Here is a 21,870-nt window from a genome sequence, read left to right as displayed (position 1 = left end):
GCGCTAACAGGGACTCCAGTTCGGAGCAGAGGGCGCCCGCGGAAATTCATTCTCTGAACTTATAGGTAGTTTCTGAACATTTTGTTACCAGATGAGGTAACATCTTCAATGGAATTTATGGAATGTCAGGTGTTGGTGTTCTTCTGCTTATAAGGGTTTCAATATGTCAGTAGGTCTTGTAATGGTGACGTCACATCAGGTAAGCTTCAGGTGAGTCATTTCAGGTGAAGCCTTTGTGATGGGTCAGGTTTGGGTCACATTGGTGAAACCTGAAGTGTGGTGAGTGGTAGTGTGACTGGTGATTCTTTTATTGTTCCAATCAAATTGATGCTGTTTGCGGGGTGTCCAGCAAACCTGGAAAACAGGGAATTATCAGGAAATTTGTGGAAAAAATGGAATAAATCAAGGTAAAAAACCAAACAAACTGCTACCGCACAAATCCCAGTGACCGATAAGGTCCCACAGCGTTGGCCTTCTCTGGGTCTGGTCGACTAAACAATGTCGTTTGGCAGGCCCCAGGGGAAGACCCTTCTCTGTGGCGGCCCCAGCCCTCTGGAACCAACTCCCCCCAGAGATTAGAACTGCCCCCACCCTCCCTGTCTTTCATAAACTACTCAAGACTCACTTACACCGCCAGGCATGGGGGAGTTGAGACACCTTTCCCCCAGGCTTTTTTTAATACTTTGTTTTATGTTTGGTATGAATGTGAGGTTTAGTTTTTTAAATAATGATAGGGTTTTATATGTTTTTTAATATTAGTTTTGTTCCACTGCTATATTGTTTTTATTACTGTTGTGAGCCGCCCCGAGTCTTCGGAGAGGGGCGGCATCCAAATCTAATAAATACAAATCTAATAAATAAAATTAAAATGTTTAAAAGTAAGGGGAAAATTATGTTTTAAAAAAAAACAGATTGCACTGCCTGGTAGAGTCAAGCAAAAATGAGCATAACTGTGGCAACAATTTTCTTCTTCAGCTACTGATATTTCTCCAAGGCTTAGCCATTTGGTATGACATCATCTATGACTGCCCCTTAACTAGATCGCAAGTTACAGGAAAATGTCGGGGAAATATCAATTGTATGCCGCCCCGAGTCTATGGAGAGGGCGGCATACAAATCTAATCAATAATAATTTTTTTAAAATTTCAAAATGCTTTCCCCTGGATACCCTGTGTTTGGTATCAGTGCGAATAGGGATTAAGGCTCTGGGATCATGGCAATTGACTGCCGGCTGGTGTGCATGAATTCTGGTTTTCAGTTGATGTGATGTTTGTCCCCTGCAGAATTGGTTGTAATTGTTACAGCCAGTTTTGTACCTTGTAAACCTCTAGAAGTAACAATAGCCTCCCAAAACCACAGCTTCAATCTGCCAGGAATAATTCAGAATCAAAGACATGATACAGAAGGGTGAAAGAAACAATATAATTTACAAAATAACTATAACAATTGTAGCCAATTCTGTGTGGGATAAACTTTACATCAGCTGAAAATCAGATCCAGGACCATCAGCTTGTAGTCAAATGCCATGATCCCAAATTTCTAATCTCTACCCACACCGACACTAAACAGCCCCAACTATGATTGGAGCAATACAAGATTCGTTGGCCAGACTACCACTTGCAAATTTATTGAAACCTGACATGCCACAAGCTATTCTACCTAAAATCATCCTAAGAACTCCTGAGAATTTTAATCAACTGCATAACCAACCAGCTTTCATAAGCCCCCAACCAACATTTCATTTCCCAATGACCCTTACCTGATGTGATCTCCCCACCACAAATCCTGTCACAAGATTTTCACTTTATTTGACCTGCACTGACAAGAGCTATCACTAGACTCACACCTGATGTGAGCCTCCCATCAGAATACTTACTCACCACGCAAAGCACTTATAAGCAGAAGAAGACCAACACTAAATTTTCTCTAAATTTTGCTGCTGATGTTACCTAACCTGATAACAAAACATTTGGAAAGCAACCCAGAGGTCCTACACTCTCATCCTACACCTGAGTTACAGATATATTACGTGGCTATATATAATCTGTAATGCAAACTTCTAAGGCACAGTAATTTGAGAATAATTTTCATGGCTCAAAAAGTGAGCGGAAAGCAATTTTAGGTGCTCAAATAGTGCAAAATTACGGAATGTCAGTTTTAGTAGGTGAAGGATGTCATTATGATTTTCAGTTGCCTCTCTTATGAAAGTCTTTAAATTTCGGATCATATTTTGATATGGAAGCTTGTGTGTGTGTGTGGCCTATGATTCCTCTATATAATTTTTATTTGATTTGATCTAATCTGATTTGATTTTGGAACAACCTTTCTCCAGAGCTACTCTAAGCAACTTGAGATAGAAATACAATAACATAAACACAAAAATACAATAAAGGCTTTATCCATAGAGGTTTTTCCAAGAGTTAATGAACATCCTCTTGGGCTGTTTTATTATGATTTTCCTACCAGTTGAAACTCATTGATTGATGTTTATTTTGTAAGTATGAATCTGATTTGAATCTATTAGTTTTAATCTATTTTAATGAAACCTTTTACTATTGACTTTGGCTTTATATGTTCCATTGTATGAAAGAGAGATCTTTGTTTTGTGCTACTAATTTCCATCAGAGGAAGGTATTTTCATAAAATATGTACATTTTATAAATACTAGATAGTATGTTTTCACATCCCAAGGTGCAATTAAACCCAGGTGATGCATGGACCAAGTATTATTTGGTGATTCTCAAATAGAAGAGTGTAATTACAGATGCTAAAATCAAAACATTGCCAGTATTTATTTTGGCATAATTGTATTCATCTTAAAAAATGAGGAAGGAATAATTTAACAAATATCCTTGTGTTGTCTCTTGTCCCACTGATGCATGGTATTAACATAATACTGCTTGATTGCATTTACCTCATTAGATGAAGCATAAAATTAACTGCGAACTTTTTGTATCAGTTTCTAATTTAAAAAAAACATTGGGCTATTTCTCGTTATATTGCAATAATGCTCGCTGCTTTGGGAATAGCTTTGCTTCTGAATATTATCCATCATAGAGGCAATTTAACTGATATTCACATCTTCGGCTAAAGTGGACACTTACAACCAACAGTGCACAACTCTCTTTTTATGTAAATGTACTTTGTAAAATGCAAAAAATATTATAATAGCATTCATATTTGGATTACTGCAATGCACTCCCAAGCAGTGGCAGCTAAAATGCTGAGTTTGCCAATCGGAAAGCTGATAGCCCAGGTTTGAGATCCAATGGCCACGTGGACACAGCTCCTGCCAATCTAACAGTTTAAAAGCATGAAAATGGGAATAGATAAATGGGCACCATTTCAATGTGAATGTAACCACATTCTGCTATGTCGTATTGGCTATATGATCATGAAATGTCTTTGGACAGTGCTGGATCAATGGTTCTGAAATCTAGATGACTACTGCACTCTATAGCCAGCAATAACTAGCAAAAACTAGTTTGGACTCCCCTCCCTTTTTAAAACTCTACATGGGGTACCATTGAAGACCACTCAGAAACTTTAACTGATTCACAAAGCAGAACTGGATACAATAATGTGGGCCCTAGATTTGCCCATGTAAGACCTTTGTGGCATGAGTTGCACTGGTTTCCAGGTTTTTCTGAGTGAAATTTAAAGTATTGGTCATCAACTGTAAAGCCCTATGACACAGGGTCTGGTTACATGTGGGACTACCTTTCTTTACACCATTAACTCTTAGTTCCCTAAATCTATCCATCCTACCAGGCCAAATAATGTGCACACACTTCTTCTAATCCCTTCTCCTAAATATAACGATCTGATGGGAGCTTGGAAGTGTGCCTCTTCTGGAGCAGCCAGTTCCATGATCTTTGCCACCATTCCCACTCTGTTCTTCATGCCGGCCAAACTAGTTGATGAATTATATGAATTGAAATCCAACTTATCTCAAGAATGTCTTGTTGGGGTCATTTAATGCATGTTTATAATAATAAACAATATGAATCAGAAGGTAATTTTATTTGTTGATGATTATCATTATATTAATATCCCTACTAAACTCATTATACTGGTCTTTCATTTTTATTATGAACTTCAGGGCAGAGCTGGCTTCATGCTGTGATGCTATGCATAATTTCATTGCTTCTCAAAATAATACCCCACTGGGAAGCAATATGACTTATGAAGTGGACAATAAAAAAACCATCCACATTACAGAGGACATATTCCAGATGTTGCCAGAGGTAAGGAAAGCTCTGGTGTTTATAAGATGCCATAAACAAAGCATTATAAGACCAATAAGAGGTGGAGAAGAATATCTTTTGAGTTTAGTTTTAACAAGATATTTAAAAAAAAAAAAGTTCTATTCTATCTCTAATTAGATGTGATGTCCAATTTCATCTCACCAGAACTGAAGAATGTCTCTTGCCTGAGTAAAATTATGTCAGCTTGAAAGGTGTGATTAGGCAAAATACAATGGCTCAAATGTCAAATTGCTTCATGTTTTGGTCCATAAATATATCCAAGATCACTGCTATGTAGCTCTAGTATTTTAGAAAGCAAGTGTGGTATGAAATTACAGAAATACACTATAGAAAGATATACATTCATTGACTGGATTCACATTTCATCTTATATAGTATAACCTTAATTTATATATAAATGCTACTATTATAGGTTGTAGACCATGTTTAGAATAGAATAGAACAGAACAGAATAGAATAGAATAGAATAGAATAGAATTTTATTGGCCAAGTGTGATTGGACACACAAGGAATTTGTCTTGGTGCATATGCTCTCAGCGTAGATATGGCTTTTCACAGTGGCATTTCAATAAACCATGATTAAATGAAAATTGGCTTAATGCAATATGTGTGCCCAGAATTATTTGGCTCCTGGAAAAAACTTGGAGTTTAAGGATAAGAGATTTGTACTTAACAACAATGGAGATAATGATTACTCAGTAAGTATTTTATTAAAAGAAATGCATGTTTTAAACTCACACACTCTGTCACTGTCTCTTGTTTTCAGTCTCAGCCTCTGGATTTTCCTTTCAAGGAGTGTGCAGTTGTTGGAAATGGAGGAAATCTTAAGAATTCCAATTGTGGAGGTGAAATCGATAAATCTGACTTTGTGTTTAGGTGAGAAATTTTAAGTATGAATCTTTCCATCCTGGGCCTAGAAAGTTTAGAACTAAGACGCCTTAAACAAGATCTAAGTATTGCCCACAAGATCATATGCTGTAACGTCCTGCCTGTCGGCGACTACTTCAGCTTCAACCACAACAACACAATAGCACACAACAGATTTAAACTTAATATTAACCGCTCCAAACTTGACTGTAAAAAATATGACTTCAGTAACTGAATTGTCGAAGCGTGGAACTCATTACCGGACTCCATAGTGTCATCCCCAAACCCCCAACACTTTACCCTTAGGTTATCTACGGTTGACCTATCCAGATTCCTAAGAGGTCAGTAAGGGGCAAGTACAAGTGCACTAGAGTGCCTTCCGTCCCCTGTCCTATTGCTCTCCTATATCTCCTATACCTTTCTTCTATTCCTATATCTCTTCTTCTATTCTTTCATTGATATGTTCTATTACTATATCTTCTTTTCTATTATTTCTTAGATATATTTTACTATGAGTATCTCCTCTATAACCTTCATCATGTATTTTACTATGTGTATATAGATATATACCCACTAAAACCCTCATTGTGTATTGGAATAGATAGATAGATAGATAGATAGATAGATAGATAGATAGATAGATAGATAGATAGATAGATAGATAGATAGATAGATAGATAGATAGATAGATAGATAAATCATTGCAGCCCATTAATAAGAAAGGGAGTGAACCAGCCTTTCCCAATGTGGAGCTATTGGCTACTGATGACTGGAGTTATAACTTAACACATCTAGAAGATGAAGGCACATGTTGTAGAACTGGGATGTCAAATATGTGGCCCGTGGGCCAGCTGCATTATGCCACCTCCACCCCCAGTTTAGCGAAGGGGAAAAAAGTTGTGATACATAATGTAACAACAATGTGATACTGCAAGTTTGACACCCCTGATGTAGAAGAATATAAAGATAATTAACTACAAATATAACATTGTTTATCCCCCACCTTGCAGTGATAGCTGATTATTCTAGAATTTAGATGTTCAATGTACAATGTACAATATGGTCACTTCTAAGTGGAGATAGCAATCAAGAGCTGTGGTGGCCCAGTGGTTAGAGTGCACTACTTCTGCTAACTGCTGGTTGCCAGCAGTTTGGCAGTTCAAGTCCCACCAGCTCAAGGTTGACTCATCCTTCCATCGTTCTGAGGTCGGTAAAATGAGAAGCCAGATAATTAGGGGCAATATATTGACTCTATAAATCACTTAGCGATGTAAAAGCTCTGTGAAGCATATATATATACTGTATATACTCAAGTATAAGTCAAGTTTTAGCACCAAAAATGTGATGAAAAATCTGACCTCGACTTATACTTGAGTCACTGAAGGCGCTTGAGTGCTGTGATGGCCCGAGTACCAACAGGGACTCCAGTTTGGAGCAGAGGGCACCGCGGGAGACCGGCAGGCATTGGCGGCTTGGGCGAGCAAGCTATGCAGGGGCGGACAGGTGCTGCCTCTCCCTGGCTGAAGGAAAGGCAGGCGCTCCCGAAGCCCTCGGCGAAAGTGCTCTCGTAGCCGCTTCACTGAGAGCGCTTTCACCAAGCACTGTCAGCGAAGGGGCTACAGGAGGGGCAGGCCTGGTGCTCCTAAAGTGCTCGGCAAAATCACTCTCAGTGAAGGCGCTGCAGGAGAGATGGGCCAGGTGCTACCGAAGTGCTTGGCGAAAGCCCTCTTTCAGCCCCTTCGCTGAGAGAACTTTCGCCAAGTGCTTTGGTAGCACCTGGCCCGCCCCTCCTGCAGCCCCTTCGCTGTCAGTGCTTGACAAAAGCATGCACAAAACGATGAGGGGGGGAGGCTTGTATCTCTCCTTTTTTCAGGAAGAGTCCCCAAATGCCACCCCCACATCAGCCCCCTGCAGGGAACCCCCATCAATGCCACCAGCAGCTTCTGTCCCGGAGGGAAATCCTGGGTTGGAGGGAGGGGAGACAGCGGCCACCCACCTTAACTTGGCGATGCTGGGGAGACCCCTGGGGTGAGCGGATTTAAACTTAATATTAACCGCTCCAACTTGACTGTAAAAAATATGACTTCAGTAACCGAGTTGTCGAAGCGTGGAACTCATTACCGGACTCCATAGTGCCATCCCCAAACCCCCAACACTTTACCCTTAGATTATTTATGGTTGACCTATCCAGATTCCTAAGAGGTCAGAAAGGGGTGAGTACAAGTGCACTAGAGTGCCTTCCGTCCCCTGTCCTATTACTCTCCTATATCTCCTATACCTTTCTTCTATTCCTATATCTCTTCTTCTATTCTTTCATTGATATGTTCTATTACTATATCTTCTTTTCTATTCTTTCATAGATATATTTTACTATGAGTATCTCCTCTATAACCTTCATCATGTATTTTTCTATGTGTATGTATGTATGTATGTATGTATGTATGTATGTATGTATATATATGTATATATATATATATATGTGTCACATGTTTAAGCTGAATTTTGAAAATTAAGGGAGACTAGGATAGATCTATTTCGGCCTTATTTTGGCCTCATCAGCTAGCCATACCCACTGGGACTTGAACCTGCAACCTTTGCCTTGTAAGGCAGAGAATTATCCTCTAGGCTACAGTATCCAATCCCTTCAGCTCTGTACCAGGGAAGGGTTACATTTTGTGTCGAATCACCCTGGTGTATTAAAGGAACATCACAGCTCCTTATTTGCCTCTCGGCCCAACTCAGGGCCATTTCCAAGGCAGTTAATTTTTATTGATAGCCGACAATTCTATCTGTATGTGTCACATGTTTAAGCTGAATTTTGAAAATTAAGGGAGACTAGGATAGATCTATTTCGGCCTTATTTTGGCCTCATCAGCTAGCCATACCCACTGGGACTTGAACCTGCAACCTTTGCCTTGTAAGGCAGAGAATTATCCTCTAGGCTACAGTATCCAATCCCTTCAGCTCTGTACCAGATATATATATATATATATATATATATATATATATATATATATATATATATATATATATATATACACACACACACACACACACACACACACACACACCTCCTGCAGCCCCTTCGCTGTCAGTGCTTGACAAAAGCATGCACAAAACGATGAGGGGGGGAGGCTTGTATCTCTCCTTTTTTCAGGAAGAGTCCCCAAATGCCACCCCCACATCAGCCCCCTGCAGGGAACCCCCATCAATGCCACCAGCAGCTTCTGTCCCGGAGGGAAATCCTGGGTTGGAGGGAGGGGAGACAGCGGCCACCCACCTTAACTTGGCGATGCTGGGGAGACCCCTGGGGTGAGCGGATTTAAACTTAATATTAACCGCTCCAACTTGACTGTAAAAAATATGACTTCAGTAACCGAGTTGTCGAAGCGTGGAACTCATTACCGGACTCCATAGTGCCATCCCCAAACCCCCAACACTTTACCCTTAGATTATCTATGGTTGACCTATCCATATTCCTAAGAGGTCAGAAAGGGGTGAGTACAAGTGCACTAGAGTGCCTTCCGTCCCCTGTCCTATTACTCTCCTATATCTCCTATACCTTTCTTCTATTCCTATATCTCTTCTTCTATTCTTTCATTGATATGTTCTATTACTATATCTTCTTTTCTATTCTTTCATAGATATATTTTACTATGAGTATCTCCTCTATAACCTTCATCATGTATTTTTCTATGTGTATGTATGTATGTATGTATGTATGTATGTATGTATGTATGTATATATATGTATATATATATATGTGTCACATGTTTAAGCTGAATTTTGAAAATTAAGGGAGACTAGGATAGATCTATTTCGGCCTTATTTTGGCCTCATCAGCTAGCCATACCCACTGGGACTTGAACCTGCAACCTTTGCCTTGTAAGGCAGAGAATTATCCTCTAGGCTACAGTATCCAATCCCTTCAGCTCTGTACCAGGGAAGGGTTACATTTTGTGTCGAATCACCCTGGTGTATTAAAGGAACATCACAGCTCCTTATTTGCCTCTCGGCCCAACTCAGGGCCATTTCCAAGGCAGTTAATTTTTATTGATAGCCGACAATTCTATCTGTATGTGTCACATGTTTAAGCTGAATTTTGAAAATTAAGGGAGACTAGGATAGATCTATTTCGGCCTTATTTTGGCCTCATCAGCTAGCCATACCCACTGGGACTTGAACCTGCAACCTTTGCCTTGTAAGGCAGAGAATTATCCTCTAGGCTACAGTATCCAATCCCTTCAGCTCTGTACCAGATATATATATATATATATATATATATATATATATATATATATATATATACACACACACACACACACACACACACACACACACACACACACACACATACATACACACACACACTAAAACCCTCATTGTGTATTGGACAAAATAAATAAAATAAAATAAAATAAACAATCTTAAGACTATAAAAGTCATGAAAACTACAATTCTTAAAATTTAGTTGGCTAGAAGCTAGAGCCTGATTTGGTAAAATTAATATATCTTTTCATACTTGAGAGAAATCTGACTGTTATAACAGGAGAATAGGAGTGAAATCTAAACACCTTTTGTTAAAATTACAGGTGCAATCTTCCCCCAACCAGTGGAAATGTCAGTCAAGATGTTGGCAATAAGACAAACCTTGTAACTGTTAACCCAAGCATTATAGCTCAGAAGTGAGTATAAGTGTGGTATTATTTGCAATTGGTGTTTAATTATAATTAGGCTAAACATCCAGAAGCTCATTGGTGTGTTATCATCATCACCATGGCTTCTGAGTTCTGTGGGCTTCATTAATGTCCCAAATTGCCTTTTAAAAGGCAGGCTAATGCAAAGAGGGACTCCTTGTCCTTTTATCCATTGAGAGAGTAATGGAGCTGTGGAGTCCTATAGTTTCTGCTCCCACAAATTTCTACATCGCATTGAGTTCTAGAAAGCATTGGAATAATGAAAACCATTATCTTAAAAGTGGCAATGGGCTTTCTTGTCTCTCAGTGCCCCTTAAGACTTTGCCTCAGTGCTGCAGCTACTTTTATATTATGCATTGACTGAACATATGGCAAAGAACCAAAAGGAAAGGGGTGAACAGATTCTCCACAAAACAAAATCTGCACAGTCGTTTGTCACTTTGTGTACAAACTAAATATTGGTAAATTTAAATAAACTGTAGGCTCAATCTGATTGCTGGTCTACAGTTAAACTACTGCTGCTTAAGGTAGATGCTGTTGTGATTCAGCCTGAGGCTCCTCAGGGACCGGCTGGAGCTCTGCCGGATCCATGCCCAGAGGAGGAGGACAGTGAACAGGAGGGGGAGGACCAGGCAGACGGGAGAGAGGAACGTCAGGAAGAGGAGGAGGGAGAGCAGCCTGAGACTCCCGGGGGGGGGCTCTTCCCAGCTAGTAGCCTGGATTCATTGGATGAAGACGCACAGGCTATAATAGACATGAGGCAGCGATGTGCAGCTCAAAGACGGGGCCAATTAGAAAGGTATTTCCATCCCTGAATTGGCAACAGCTGGGTTTGGGTGTGGTTCTCCTCAGCAGGGTTGAAAAGGCAGGCCCGCCCTTACAGTCTTGTGGAGAGTTATCAACTGGGAGTCCTGTGACCTTGCTTCGATTCTTGGCGTCTCTGATCTTGGCTTGTGGCCTAGAAGTCTGGAAGACTTGGGGGAGGCATGGGTTTTTATTATCTCCAGCGTTGTTTTTGCCAGCAAGAATCCTGTTTTATTGCCAGGCCTTCGTGAAACCTCTGTGAAGCTTCATAGTGTTCCTGTCTGTAAGAACAGTTTTTGTTACCTGTGTTTGCTTTCAATTATATAAACTGCCTTTGCTTTTTACCAGTTTGTCTGGCTACTCTTTTTGGTTGGTGTTGGCATCTGGGGGGACCCAGACAGAACAGATGCAATGCATTTTTAGCATGTATTCACATCCAGAGTTTTTGCTCTTATGATTAGGTATAACAAATTGAATGATCAGAAGGCCACCTTCCTGGAAAACATTGCAAGTTATGGAGAAGCTTTCCTCTTGCTACCTGCCTTTTCCTTTAGAAGCAACACAGCAGCATCTTTCAAAGTGCATCACACCCTAAGAGAGTTCAGCGCAAAGCAGAAGGCCATATTTTTCTATCCGAGGTATCTCAAAAGTCTCGCCCAGTTCTGGAGAACTAAGGGTGTCAAAGCCTACCGACTGTCTTCTGGCTTCATGATCACCAGCGCAGCAATGGAACTCTGTGAGAATGTGAAGTTGTATGGGTTTTGGCCTTTCTCCAAAAGCATAGCAGGTATCCCCATAAGTCACCACTACTATGACAACCAGCTTCCAAAGCCAGGTTTCCATGCCATGCCCAAAGAGTATAACCAGATACTCCAGCTTCATGGAAAAGGTATCCTCAAGTTGCAGTTTGGCAAATGTTTCACAGAGTAGCCCAAGGTATGTTTTTGCTTCAGAATGGAGGACATTTCTGTGATGGCCATGTATTTCTATTTTGATAGTCAGGAAGACAGTATGTGGATGATTCCAGAAGTGTTGGATGCTGGAGCACAAACTGGGTTGCAAAACCTCTTTTCTCTCTGTCTTTCTGAAACTACAGTGATACCTCATCTTACAAACGCCTCGTCATACAAACTTTTCGAGATACAAACCCAGAGTTTAAGATTTTTTTGCCTCTTCTTACAAACTATTTTCACCTTACAAACCCACCACCGCTGCTGGGATGCCCCACCTCCGGACTTCCGTTGCCAGCAAAGCACCCGTTTTTGCGCTGCTGGGATTCCCCTGAGGCTCCCCTCCATGGGAAACACCACCTCTGGACTTCTGTGTTTTTGCAATGCTGCAGGGGAATCCCAGCAGCACAAAAATGGAGGTGGGGTTTCCCAGCGAGGGGAGCCTCAGTGAAATCGCAGCATCGCAAAAACACAGAGGTCTGGAGGTGGGGTTTCGAGGACTTCAGTGTTTTTGCGATGCTGCGATTTCACTGATGTTCCCTTTGCTGGGAAACCCCACCTCCGGACTTCCGTTTCCAGCGAAGTGCTCGTTTTTGTGCTGCTGGGATTTCCCTGCTGGGATTCCCTTGCAGCATCGCAAAAACACAGAAGTCTGGAGGTGGAGTTTCCCATGGAGGGGAGCCTCAGGAGAATCCCAGCAGCACAAAAATGGGCGCTTCGGCTGGCAAAAGGGGTGAATTTTGGGCTTGCACGCATTAATCGCTTTTTCATTGATTCCTATGGGAAACATTGTTTCGTCTTACAAACTTACAAACACCTTAAGAACCTCGTCCCGGAACCAATTAAGTTTGTAAGACAAGGTATCACTGTATTTTTTTTCTTTCTTTGTAATAGTCCGTTTGTTTATAGTATTCCCTTCTCTGATTCTCTCTATTTTACCCACTTGGCATTTCCCAAAATTATTGTCTATAAAGGGCTTTTGAAATGAGGACACCTGCACAGAATTACAGTGAGAACCAGAGGGTGCGTTAGGATCACATAGGGTGCATTAGGATCGCATCAAAAAAATTGTCATTTTTACTTTCAATAAAAGAGAATATTTATAGCTCAGGGTTGAACTATGGAATCTTTGCTGCTTTCTGAGTCTGGTTGTTTTCTTGCAGATATTTTATTAGCCAACTAAATAAAATCAGTGGTGACACACATTGATGATGTTATCTAGGCAGGTAATGAAATGTTTGCACGCAAATAACCAGACTTGAAGAGCACTAAGAATTCTACATCTTTATTTTATTTGACTATCTAGTAATTAATTAAACAGCAATTGCTTCATGTTTTATAGCTGGGAAGGACAATCTGTAGCCCATAATCACATGCTATCCTCAAAACCAGACCTCTATGATTGAGGTTGACTGTAAAGTTTGTTGTTAGTTGGAGATAACTGATGCAGAAAACTTGTGAAAAGAAGCCCTAAAATGTTTTAATACGACTTTAAGTTTTTTAATGCCATCTAAAAACCAGAGAAAAATAGCAGATCTTAATCCTGCCCAGGGTTAAATGGGGCCACCACATGATCATTGTACGCCTATTTACCTGAAGTTTTTAGCTGCTCCAGAAATGTTATTTGACTTCATCACTTTAGAGTGCCTCTGACAACGATGTTATTACCTGTGAATTTCCTGGGTATATCCTTAACTAAAATTATAATTTTAATTTTGCCACGTGAACATGATACCTCCTTGTAGAAGAGAAATAAATGGAGTCTTGATTCTAGATCAGAATCATTCTATTAAATGTGGTCCTTGTTCCCTACGAAGATCAGCAATCATGTAAATTATATTTTATTTTATAATATATCCAAAATCATGCATGATATATGCAAAGGTGAAAAAAACCAAGAATTTAGAGTTTAGATATGAACTTCTAACCACAGGATACTAGCATAGAATGAACAATGTTCTATGTTAAAAGAGGAGCTAAAAGAGAACCAATGTAGCTTTTTATGAGGTTTTCCAGGGAAAATAATGTTTTGATGATATTCTCATGGAGGAGGTCTGGATTTTTTATATTTATTTTATATATAAAGGATTTCAAGGTACTCTATCTTTCACCGGACAATTATTTCTCCATCAATATTCAGCCTCCTTCTCTTTATTGAATCCTGGGGTAAAAAATGTCAGGACACAGTGATGCACTGCAATCAGTTGTTGGATTTGATCAAGTCTCAAATGATTAATTTTTGCAAGTATACTACAAAGCATTTTGTACTTAAATATAGTTATATAAAAATAAATGTGTGCCGTTGTAAATGGCTGTAATCTACCTTTTTTACATAGATTACATTTTCAAAGCTCAGAATGTTCACTAAATCTCAGGCTGAAAGTGGTGTTTATGTAACTATTGCATGCTTAGTTGTTATTCTTATAAATGTATTTATTGTTTTCTTACTGCAACCTAAAATTGTAGAGCACTGTCTAAGATCTTGAAATATTACTGAACCTTTTCCAGTGTGCAAGAGTTATACATGGCCTGTGTCCAAATGTAAGCCTTCCTCTGCATTTTGCCCTTGCTTTCTTGTTTTTGTTACTTGTGGAATCCCAATGTAACATCCAGCTTATTTCTGTGAAGTATTGAATTGCCAAAAAGTGCAACCCTCTGCAATCTCTTCAAAACCAGAGTGCAGGTAACATGTACTGAATCTTCTGCATATTTGACCTGTCCATCTCGTCTACAGAATTTCTTTTATACTCATTAAAATAATAGTAATTGAGAGCAAGCAAGATATTTTTAAAAATATTCCAACATGCCTTATACAATCAAATATTCCAAGAATTAACAATCCCTGTCTTATTCTCCAGTCATAATATTAAAAATTACATATTCCTTTATTTTTTAACCAGGATAAAATAATACTTTTAAGTGTAATGCTAAGGAATGGAATTTGTGAGATCAGAATAAAGTGAAAAAGAAAAAAAAAAGCTTGGCCGGGAATAGCGACAGTGTGCTTTTCACACCCATTTTCCAATCTCATAATAATTTTCTTGTACGGACAGACAATCTATTTCTAATTGATGCATGTTTTACAGATAATCATCTGGACTCTGATATTTAATTCTTAATGTGTGTTTCATTAAAATACTATTAGAATTAAATTATTAACAAGTCCTGATTAAATTTTCTTTTCTTAACAACATGGAACAAGGAGAACAAGTTATATCATGCATTCCAATAAACATTGGGATATGCCTCTTGGGCAACATTTGCAGATCATTGATGGCATTCCATTAACCAAATGAGGCACTTGTCTATAAAAAAAATGGGTAAATAAATAACTTTTTGTATTGACTTTCTCCAAAAATGAAAGACAGAGCAAATATTCTACTGAGCACAGGCACTTTCAGAAACTGAAATTCTGCTTAATTTTGTCCACTTACTGAACAAAGCTGAGGGAATGCAATCTATTTATGAAAAGTATATCTAGTTTTGGTAAATAAATCTCTCGCAGATAGATTTTCCATAGTCAGCAGAAAAGCAGAAACTACATGGATTGCGCTGCTTTTTGCATATTCAGTCACGCACTAGCAGAATACAGAATAACAGAGTTGGAAGGGACCTTGGAGGTTTTTTAGTCCGAGCCCATGCCCAAATAGGATAGCCAGTGGTGAGTTCCTACCGCTGCAGTCCAGAGAGCTGCACCGGTAGGAAAGCGCTAATGATGCAATTTTCAGCCATTTTTCCCCCAGCGTCTCCGTATCAGAAGAAGCCCTCCCAGCCACCCTGCTTTAATGCTGATTTTTATTCTTCATCCGAAGCACAGCTGAGAAGCTCCTTCTCAGGAGACACTGGAAAAAAAGTGGCAGAAATTGCATCATCAGTGGGTTCCTACTGGTACACGTTCTAGACCGCATCAGTAGGAACCCACCACTGAGGATAGCCCCAATCATTCCATGCAACCTCCCAATAGTGGAGCCCCCAAAACCTCTGAAGGCAAATTGTTTTCACTGTCAGGATAATTTTCCTTAGTTTTAGGTTGTATCTCTCTTTGATAAGTTTCCATCTGTTATTTCTTCTCTTGTCCTTAGATGTTTTGGAGACTAGGTTGACTCCTTCTTCTTTGTGAGAAGGGAATTAATCCTCTCTCCATTAGATTAGGCATACCCAATTCCTGCAAATATCCAGCCCTCTAATCATCTTTATTGCTCTTCTCTGCACTTTTTCTAGTGTCTCAACATCTTTTTTATACCATGGTGACCGGAACTGGATGCAGTATTCTATGTGTAGTCTCAGCAAGGCAGTATATAGCAGGATTAATATTTTATTATGTTTTTGAGCAGACTGCTCCTCTGTTGATGCATTGGTTGGATTGCATTGATTGTTTTGGTAGCTGAAGGACCCTGCTGGCTCATAATTAAGTGATTGTCCATTAAGATTTCTATACATCTTTATCACATTTACTACCATTGAGCCAGGTACCATCTTTTCTATAACTGTGCATTTGATTTTTCTTTCCTAATGTAAAACCTTAATTTTCTCACCACAAAATTGTATTTTGCTTGACAGGGTCCAATGTTCAAATCTAACAAAATCTTTCTGGAGCTTAACTTTTAAAGTGTTGGCTATTACCTCTAGCTTAGTGCTGTGTATGAAGTTGATAAGTTTCCTTCCATTCCTTCATCTAAATCAGTTATTAAGATTTTGAAAAGAACTTGACCTAAGACAGAACCTTGGATATCCCACTGAATACTTCCCTCCATATAGATGTAGTTCCATTGAGGACTACACGTTGAGTGTGATTGGTCACCCATTTGGAATTCCTTCTGGTGGTGATACTGTCTTAGATGCTTTATTTTACCAACTAGTAGGTTGTGGTCTACCTTGTCAAATGCCTTACTGATTCCTGAAGCACATGCTATTATTATTATTATACTCCATTCCTGATTCTTGATTTCAGAGAAATGTAATCTAGGTGGAGATACATAACTGAGAAGATACACATGAGAGATCCCTACAGATGTGCCATGTTGTCACAATGCCAGACATTTTGCACTGGACTTAGAAGCTTGCTGTATTTGAAAATTCATTGAAACATCAGTATTTTTTCAGCTTATAAAATCAGGGAATGCCCTTTTGGTTTTATGTCTATTGAAAGATAGCTTCTCCTGGACTTTTAAATAAATACTTTTTCATTGTAATATTTATTGGTTTATTGAATTTCTACAATGAACTATTGGACATAGAATTTCAAACTGTTTATGCTTGTGTGGGTATTATCCTCTTCCTTTAGTCTTTTTTCAGTAAATTTGTCACAACACTTGATACTTACAGTCAAACTATAATATTATTATCTACATGAAATTGTTATTAATTGTCTGACTAAGTTATGGATCAATACCTTCATTTTCTGTGCAATGTATTGGGAATTGTACTCTGCTACCTTTCTGTATCAGTTTATTGTTTATTTTGTCATCAGCCAAAAGACATTGTTGATGCTTTGCTTTAATGAAGTATCTCAGTGCCAAAGATGTTTGCTTTCATAGGTATGGTACATGTTGGTTGGTGAACTAGAATATTTTTGTTATTTTATTTAAAAATCTTGCTAATAAAAATATTTGTGATATTTATTGCATCTAGCAATTCATTTTATGCTTGCTTTGAGATCATTATGAATGATATTATTATTATTTATTATTTATTGGATTTGTATGCCGCCCCTCTCCGCAGACTTGGGGCGGCTAACAACAATGATAAAAAACAACATGTAACAATCCAATTTAATAAAACAACTAAAAACCCTTATTATAAAAACCAAACATACAAACAAACATACCATACATAACTTGTAATGGCCTAGGGGAAGGAATATCCTAACTCCCCCATGCCTGGTGACAAACGTGGGTCTTGAGTAATTTGGAAAAGACAAGGAGGGTGGGGGCCGTTCTAATCTCTGGGGGGAGTTGATTCCAGAGGGCTGGGGCCACCACAGAGGAGGCTCTTCCCCTGGGGCCCGTCAAATGACATTGTTTGGTCGACGGGACCCGAAGAAGGCCAACTCTGTGGGACCTTATCGGCGGCTGGGATTCATGCAGTAGAAGGCGGTTCCAGATATATTTTGGCCCAATGCCATGTAGGGCTTTAAAGGTCATTACCAACACTTTGAATTGTGACCAGAAACCAATCGGCAGCCAGTGTAGGCTGCGGAGTGTTGCAGAAACGTGGGCGAATCTTGGAAGCCCCATGATGGCTCTCGCGGCCGCATTCTGCATGATCTGAAGTTTCCGAACACTTTTCAAAGGTAGCCCCATGTAGAGAGCATTGCAGTAATCGAACCTCGAGGTGATGAGGGCATGAGTGACTGTGAGCAATGACTCCCTTTCCAAATAGGGCTGCAACTGGTGCACCAGGCGAACCTGGACAAACGCCCTCCTCGCCATAGCCGAAAGATGATGTTCCAATGTCAGCTGTGGATCGAGGAGGACGCCCAAGTTACGTCCATATTAATATCCATATTAAGATGAGGGATCCCCAACTATTTTAGGATTGGTGGAACAATGCAGAATTCTGAAGATTGTTTGGGTATCATCAGAAAAAGGGCACCATGGTGTGAATAAGTATACAAATCACCAAGCATCCATATGCCAGAAGGCAAGTTGGTGAAGTTATTTTATTCTTCCATACATGCTCTGTGGCTTCTCAGAAAAATTCTTCCTCCCCTAGCTTCTCTGAATAACTAGAATTCAATCATTCAACGTGTTTTTCTTAAGACTGTTCCTTGAATGTGCGTGGGATTCAGAGGTTTTTGTTTGAAATAAAGATTATATTGAGATTGTATGTTTTTGTTTGTTTACACATTGAATCATTAAAATTTTGTGCCCCAAGTCAAACATACAGATAAAACTCAAAAAATTAGAACATTTATTTCAGTAATGCAACTTAAAAGGTGAAACTTAATATATGCAAGATACTCACAACATGCAAGGCAAGATAGTTCAAGCCATGATTTGTCATAATTGTGATGATTGTGGGGTACAGCTCATGAAAACCCCATCTACCATCTCAGAAAATCAGAATATTACATGCGATCAATAAAACAAGGATTATACATAGAACATACAAATCCAATAAATAAATAAACAAACAATATCAGACCTCTGAAAAGTAGACGCATGCGTATGTACAGTGATCCCCCGAGTTTTGCGATCCCGATCATTGCGAAAGGCTATATCGCGATTTTTCCACCCGATGACGTCACTCCCTTCCTTTCTCATCTTTCTTTCTCTCTCTCTTTCTCTATCTTGCTTCTTCCTCTCTCACACTCTCTTCCTCCCTCTCTCATCTCTTTCTTTCCTTCTCTCTCTTTCTCTATCTCTCCCCCTCTTGCTCTCGAGCGGCGGGCGGGCAGGCGGGCGAACGGGCAAGTGGCAAGCGGCAAGCGAGCAGCCGGGCGGGCGGGCGAACGGGCAAGCGGCAAGCGAGCGGCCGGGCGAGCGGGTGATGGGCAAGCGGCAAGTGATCTTGGGGTTTCCCCTTTGCCTGGGCGGCGGGGAAGACCCAGGGAAGGTTCCTTCGGCCGCCCAACAGCTGATCTGCTCCGCAGCGCAGCAGCAGCGAGGAGCCGAAGATGGGGTTTCCCCGTTGCCTGGGCAACGGGGAAACCCCATCTTCGGCTCCTCGCTGCTGCCGTGCTGCGGAGCAGATCAGCTGTTGGGCAGCCGAAGGAACCTTCCCTGGGTCTTCCCCGGGTCTTCCCCGCCGCCCACACGCAAACTCCACCATCTGCGCATGTGCGGCCATGGAAAAAGGGGCACGCATGCGCAGATGGTGTTTTTACTTCCGCACCACTACATCCCGAAATATCGATTATCGCGAGAGGTCTTGGAACGGAACCCTCGCGATAATTGGGGGATCACTGTACTCAGTTTGGACCCCTTTTGAAACAATTACTGTCTCAATGTATCGTATGGACGTTATCAGCCTGTGGCACTGCTGAAATGTTATAGAAGACCAGGATACTTTAATAGTGGCCTTCAGCTCTTCTGAATTGTTCAGTCTCATGTCTCTCATCTTTCTCTTGGCAATGGCCCATAGATTCTCTATGGGGATCAGGTCAGGCAGGTTCGCTGGCCAATCAAGGACTATAATCCCATAGTCATTGAGGCAGATTTTGGTGCTTTTGGCAGTGTGGGCAGCTGCCAGGTCCTGTTGGAAAATTCACTATCCCCATAAAGCTCATGTGTGGATGGAAGCATTGAGTGCTTCAAAATCTCCCGGTAGATGGCTGCATTGATCCTGGACTCAATGAAGCCCAGTGGCCAAACACCAGCAGATGACAGTAACTGAATTTAAACATGCCTGGGATAAACATATCTCCATCCTAAGATAAAATACAGAAAATAGTATAAGGGCAGACTAGATGGACCATGAAGTCTTTTTCTGCCGACAGTCTTCTATGTTTCTATGTTTCTATAGTTTCTCATTTGCTTATAAACAAATAAAATGGCCTAAATCCTACATTTAACAAATTAATTAAATAAACTAGATAAGATAGAATAGAATAGAATAGAATAGAATAGAATTTTTATTGGCCAAGTGTGATTGGACACACAAGAAATTTGTCTTGGTGCATATGCTCTCAACGTACATAAAATAAAATATACATTTGTCAAGAATCATGTGATACAACACTTAATGATTGTCATAGGGGTCAAATAAGCAATGAAGAAGCAATATTAATAAAAATGTTAGGATATACGCAACAAGTTACAGTCAACATGGGAGGAAATGGGTGATAGGAATGATGAGAAAAACTAGTAGAATAGAAGTGCAGATTTAGTAGAAAGTCTGACAGTTTTGAGGGAATTATTTGTTTAGTAGAGTGATGGCGTTCGGGAAAAAACTGTTCTTGTGTCTAGTTGTCTTGGTGTGCAGTACTCTGTAGCGACGTTTTGAGGGTAGGAGTTGAAACAATTTGTGTCCAGGATGCGAGGGGTCAGTAAATATTTTACCCGCCCTCTTTTTGACTCGTGCAGTATACAGGTCCTCAATGGAAGGCAGATTGGCAGCAATTGTTTTTTCTGCAATTCTGATTATCCTCTGAAGTCTGTGTCGGTCCTGTTGGGTTGCAGCACCAAACCAGACAGTTATAAGTTTTATATTGCCTTCATGTAGGAAGCAAGTTTGATTTATTAAAGTTGGTTTTTTAATGTTGAAAAGTCATCAAAACAAACTGTTTTTGAGAAAATTCTCTTATGACCTAAATCAAGATATGCAAATGAATTGTTTACCATGGCAGGAAACTGGAACTGTATTTTTGTAACCAATGTCTCTGATTAAGTTCTGCTGGAAGATTCTAATTTGCATGGCTTAATTAATTTATGGCCCCAAACCTTGTTCTATTGAAACGTTTCTGTATTCAATGGTTGTTAGGTCTTTTGTTAACATGTTTTGTGCACATAACAAAATGTTGGAAAATGAGAAGTCACCTTCTTTCTTCCTCTTAAAGCTATCTAACTTTCTGACTACTGTTATCAAATATTAAGGCATTGGGTTATATAAATTAATTGTGAACTATCACAATAATCATTATACTGAATTTACAGGAAAGAGGCTGTAGTACAAGTTTATTTTAATAAATTACAGAATTGGAATAGGAAAAATCCCTATTCCAATTATTTCTTCTCTCTCTCTCTCTCCCTCCCTCCCTTCCCCCCTCTCCCTTAATAAGAATTTATATCTATCATGCCTTCCCTAAAAATGAGTCACATAAAAACTGAATTATAAAATGAAAAAGTACATACACACAAGACTTTAAAATCATATTAACGCTAGACTGGGTAGATTTGTGAGTTGACGTTTAACTGGTTATCTGGCTTTTACTCAGTGTGCTATATGAATTGAGTCTTCGTGGCTTATAAACAATGGATTTATATCACAGTATGAACCAAATACAATCAGACATGTTTTATGCAGTACAAGAGAGTGACACCCCGGCTTAAGAATTTAACTATAAATCTACATCCAGGAATTTGTTTAGGTATGTGTACTTTTTTCTGAACATATAGATTACTCTTTCTATTGTAAGCCTTGTGATTTTGTACACAATAAATGAAGGTTTGGTTTGGTTACTCTAATGATGTAAGTTATCAGAACAATGAAGGAGTAGATAATATTCCTTTATATTATGCAACCCTATCTCCAAACTATAATAGAATGTCTTGAATTTGGCAGCTTGACGGAAAGATCTCCACACCCATGGCCAGAACAATTGCCCTACACATCTTTTTCTCA

General features: G+C 39.6%; 1 protein-coding gene across 1 annotated transcript in view; it reads left to right on the top strand.

Moving 5' to 3' along the window:
• Positions 1-11,858, top strand: part of ST8SIA6 (ST8 alpha-N-acetyl-neuraminide alpha-2,8-sialyltransferase 6) — a 45,921-nt gene extending 34,063 nt beyond the window's left edge. Inside the window, exons 5-8 of the mRNA XM_070766871.1 lie at positions 4,103-4,247; positions 5,035-5,144; positions 9,728-9,820; positions 11,098-11,858. Of these exons, the coding sequence (XP_070622972.1) occupies positions 4,103-4,247; positions 5,035-5,144; positions 9,728-9,820; positions 11,098-11,566 (817 nt within the window). The 3' untranslated portion in view covers positions 11,567-11,858. The remainder of the gene's footprint in view (positions 1-4,102; positions 4,248-5,034; positions 5,145-9,727; positions 9,821-11,097) is intronic.
• Positions 11,859-21,870: the final 10,012 nt, after the last annotated feature.

The sequence above is a fragment of the Erythrolamprus reginae genome, chromosome Z (genome assembly GCF_031021105.1).
Source record: "Erythrolamprus reginae isolate rEryReg1 chromosome Z, rEryReg1.hap1, whole genome shotgun sequence".
Classification (NCBI taxonomy): Eukaryota; Metazoa; Chordata; class Lepidosauria; order Squamata; family Dipsadidae; genus Erythrolamprus; species Erythrolamprus reginae.
Note: the sequence above shows the minus strand (reverse complement) of the source record. Positions and strands in the feature narration are given on the sequence as shown.